We start from the raw sequence: 4,574 nt of genomic DNA, 5'->3' as shown, positions 1-4,574 counted from the left end.
CCTAGACTTTGTTTTTCATGGTCTATATTCTTTAAAATACATCTTTTTGACAACAAATTTCAGTAAATATGATGCCACACTATAATAATCTAAAAACGTGTCTGGAAAAATAATGAAAAACAGTTCAATATCTTGAGAATGGGGCCACAGAGGACGATCGACCTCGAAATTTTCCGGTACTAAGTGGCAAGTTTTGGAGTATTACACAAAATCTTGTATTAATTTTGTACTTATCTGCCTAATAATTTAAAGAATTATATATCAGAAAATCATTTTTTAAGCGGCACCCTCATCAAATGAGTGGAAATGCTTTAAATTGAATGAATTCTTAACTTGTTTACTTTTTTTTTCTATTTCTCTCCGCTTCGTTAGTACCCAATTTCCGGTGGCGATGATACACAGTGATATCGTGATGGGGAAAAGTAACTAATCATGCAATTTGTTTTTGTTCTCATATTTCTGTTATAACATTTTAATCACATCAGATAATAAACATAATATGCACTGTATATATAATGAAATGACGTAACTAACTAAAAATGTCTTGAATAACGATTAATGAAAAAAATCTGTCTTTATGTGTTGAGAGATGAGAAAAAAGGGGGATAATACAGTCACGAAATACGACTAAATTAATTTCTAAAATTTAAAAATGGTTACAAAATGTTACTTTTAAAGTTGAAATGTGAACAACGAACAACGAACATCAATAAGCACATAACATGTGATAGCACGCTGAAATCAATCACTCTGATAACACATTATACAATTTTGGCCAAAACAATATTTCTGAAACTTTTAAGAAGGTGTAAGTTTTTATACAAAATGTGATGTCTCGGTTTAATGTTGAAGTATCTAAATCTCCAAGAACTATGACGATGAGATGTTTTCTATGTTTTAAAGTTTGATGAAATGCTTTCTGGAACTCCATTTGACACCATTCACTTTTTGTAAAGTTTTCAGTCAAAACTACCAGCGTGTGTGTGCTCTCGTCAATACTTCTAATGATATTCTCAGCAATAGTAGCTCCCGGTACAAAATCTCGTTGATGAAGACACAACCTAATGCCGGGTATGTGTGATTCTAGGTTGTGAACTAAGGTATTGTAGATCCAGTGCTCATCCATGGAACTATAAGATATAAAAGCGTCATATATTGATTCAGCAGAATGAAACGTCGACTGAACCTCAAACGAATCTGTTTTCTTATTCTTACGGAAAATCCTACGTAAACATAATAATGACGAAGTAACTAAAGTTACAAAAGAGAAAAAGAAAATGAGACCTGAATATGCAATAAATTGCTGATTAGTATTTTCCGTATCCAAATCTATGTTACAGTTCTCAACACATGCGCTCTTGAGGTAGGAATAATTCTGTCCCCATGTTGTACGAAAAACTTGTTCGACGCTTAACGTTTTACATAAACATTTCATTTCTCTGTTACAACGTAAATTCACAATTACGTTTTTGTAATACAAATATTTCAACGAATGCAAATCAGCCTTTGTCAATAATCTAATGTTGTTGTTAGATAAATTCAACTCAAAATTGAGATTTTGTAGATACCTCTCTGTTGAGAGAAAATCAAGTTGAGTAATATTATTATTTGAAAAATCAAGCTGTCTCAAGTTTCCGAATTTTGTTGACCATGTCTCTAGACTTAGCACAGTTGGAAACGCTTTCAAACCATTCATGCTTAAATTAAGTGTTTTCAGTTGAGAAAATACAGATTTTGAAAATATATCATGAATGTGAGTATACGTAAAAGAATTTGGACAGGCTGATATTTCAAAATATTTCAGTTGTTTATAAGCGCATTCCCTCTTCTGCAAACTTACATTTTTCATTCTTTCTTTCATTTCATCCATTTGTTGAGAAGATATATCTTGCATGTCCATAATATACTTTGTTGAAATATTACGCAGGATAAATTCATTTAAGAAAACTGAGAACTCACATGTATGAATTAAACTATCACTATTTATCATTACACTTTTCCACATATCTGAGTCTTTGAACTCGAAAACGCTATTTCCTATTTTCAGACTTCTCAAGTAATTTATGTTATTCCTTATCTTTCTCGAACTCACTTCATAAAAGTTTTTAATATAACAGCTTTCAATATTAATAGAATGCATTCCTAGAACTTCGAGTGGACGATGAAGAGCAATGGATACTCCTGCAGAACAACTCACAGTCAAATAAAATTGTGAAATCGCGGGATAACACGACCTCCATTTTCCAAAATCGTTAAATGACCATTCCATATCCCGTTTGATATTGCAAAGCACGTCAGCCTGTTTCCCGCGTATTTTCCATTCACAAAGTCTGGTATACGTTAAGTTGATACTATGCTCACAATTTAACACGACATTTAAATGTAAGATAAGAATAAGATATATAGAAATCGTCATCTTTCAGTCGTGACTTCATAAATGAATCTAAGGTGTTAGATTGGCAGCATGTTGATAGCTCAACATAATATTGAATTGTAGTTTAATTGACAGGTAAAAATAAAAATGGATGGAAATCTGTATAACAAGCATATACCTTTCGATCATTTTTCGTGAATGGCAAGAGGGTACCGGTGTCACACAGGAATATAAATTTCTATATTTATTTAAATTGACTATCCAATCATAAAAAAGAAAAGAAAAACAGGTGGTCCATGTTTGGTAAAATTACATTGTTGTGTGATAACATTTAAATTACAAACTTTAATAATCGTAGAAATTATATTTCTTATTTCTTTTGCAGTGAATTAAAAACCTTATGTCAATACAAAAACATTTCAACAATTACAATCCTTTTCATAACTAAAAAGAGCAGCTGGTTTTCATAAAGTGATCTTAGCTGCGCGTATGGTCTGCAGCTGATGGTCGGTTTAATTTGCATCAATAGCAAACCTGTCCATAATTAATGTCCACATTATCAATGTTTTACAATTAGTTTAATGAAGCAACCAACTAATCAACAAAGAAACTGTATGCATTTTGTTTAGTTTATGTTATTGATATAGTATACTTAAAACACTCCTACATTAAAAGATTAAAAAATAAACATTAATTGAAGCCTTCACGCCTTAAACAGATGTCGCCAAATTTTGTTATGTCTTTTTAATAATATTTTTATCATTATCAAAATGCCCTAAATTTGCGGTCAAAAGTCTGACAAAACTACTGAAAATTGAGCACACGCATTTGTCTTGCAAATATGCATATATAGTGTTAAAATCGGTGTATGTATAAAGATAATATAGAGACCAAAGGTTATGAAATTAAGATTACTAGGTTAAATATATATGGGTTATTTTCAAACAATTTTGAAAGATTAAAATTGAATCAAAGTAACTTATTCAAACAACCCTCGTCCTATTCAAATTAGGGCAAATAGTACTTTATATCGAACAACATATTAAAATATCCTATCTTGACAATGTCATACAAGAATATGTTCAAACAATTTTTGAAAGTTGGTGTTATATTAGTTACATCGTGTGCTAGTGACCTAATACGGTATATATGGAGTCAGTAAATTCCATATGGGGTGAGAGCGAATATCCATATTGAATTTACTGACCCCATATATACCGTATTAGGTCACTAGCACACTATGTAACGAATTTATCTTACAGACTATCTTAACGTGTGAAATTTAGACAAGTGACCAATCAAAATGAGCAAGTCTTCAATACTAGCTGTTAGCATTAATTCAAGGAACAACTTCCATTGATCCTACAAAAACAGATACCAACAATAAGAACTTGTTAGGTTTAATTGTGTTTTATAAATTCATTTCAATCTTAATCATCAATTTATTAGTCTGTTGAAACCTTTACGATTTTTTCTCAGTACCGTTTTGTTTTTATAAAGGGACGTAACACGTACCGTGTACACGATAAGCCCCGCCCCTACTAACCTAATATAAAATATACACTGTCTCCACGAGGGCACTTTTAACAAATCACATTCCTAGAAATGTGTAGGAGGTAAGATAAGATTTTGACTCTCCTATTATCATGTTCATAAGAATTTTCGGGTTATTAAAAAAATGTTTCGATAAAATTTTAAGATTTTTTCGTAGTCAATAAGGTGGTTTTCAAGAGTAAAATCTTTTATATAATTATTCTGTTAAATGATAGATTAATTGCATCAATGTTGTACTGCAAAATGCCTCTAAAAATTGGTTTACAAGGTTCATAAACATACTAGCCACCAGTAATGCAAGTGTAAGATAGCAATTCATAATGTTCAGCATTTCTTTCTCTTTTTCAAATAAGGAATTATTATTCACCCTTTTAACTTTTGAAAATCAAGTCTATGGAAAATACTGATTACATACATATGCACATGTACAACACAAACAGTCAGGTTAATGTATTATAAATCCGGGAATAGGAGATGATAATTGTGGCTCATTTTTAATTTTTGTTTCTAACTGTGGAGTGCTACCTTATGTGATAACAAATCCGGTAAATAGTCTTTAATTCGGTAGGTCACATTCATGAAAGGGAAGGGGAGTGTAGTAACGACGTAATGAACATATCCGATATCATTTGTGAAACGGTTATTC

General features: G+C 31.3%; 1 protein-coding gene across 1 annotated transcript; it reads right to left on the bottom strand.

Annotated features, from left to right (window-relative positions):
* Positions 1–741: 741 nt before the first annotated feature.
* LOC134698959 (toll-like receptor 4) lies at positions 742–2,472 on the bottom strand. The gene has a single exon (XM_063560641.1). The coding sequence runs from the start codon at positions 2,414–2,416 to the stop codon at positions 746–748; it is 1,671 nt and encodes a 556-aa protein (XP_063416711.1). The 5' UTR covers positions 2,417–2,472; the 3' UTR covers positions 742–745.
* Positions 2,473–4,574: the final 2,102 nt, after the last annotated feature.

This window comes from Mytilus trossulus, unplaced genomic scaffold (assembly GCF_036588685.1).
Source record: "Mytilus trossulus isolate FHL-02 unplaced genomic scaffold, PNRI_Mtr1.1.1.hap1 h1tg000024l__unscaffolded, whole genome shotgun sequence".
NCBI lineage: Eukaryota > Metazoa > Mollusca > Bivalvia > Mytilida > Mytilidae > Mytilus > Mytilus trossulus.
The sequence above is the reverse complement of the archived record's forward strand: the minus strand, read 5'-3'. Positions and strand labels throughout refer to the sequence as shown.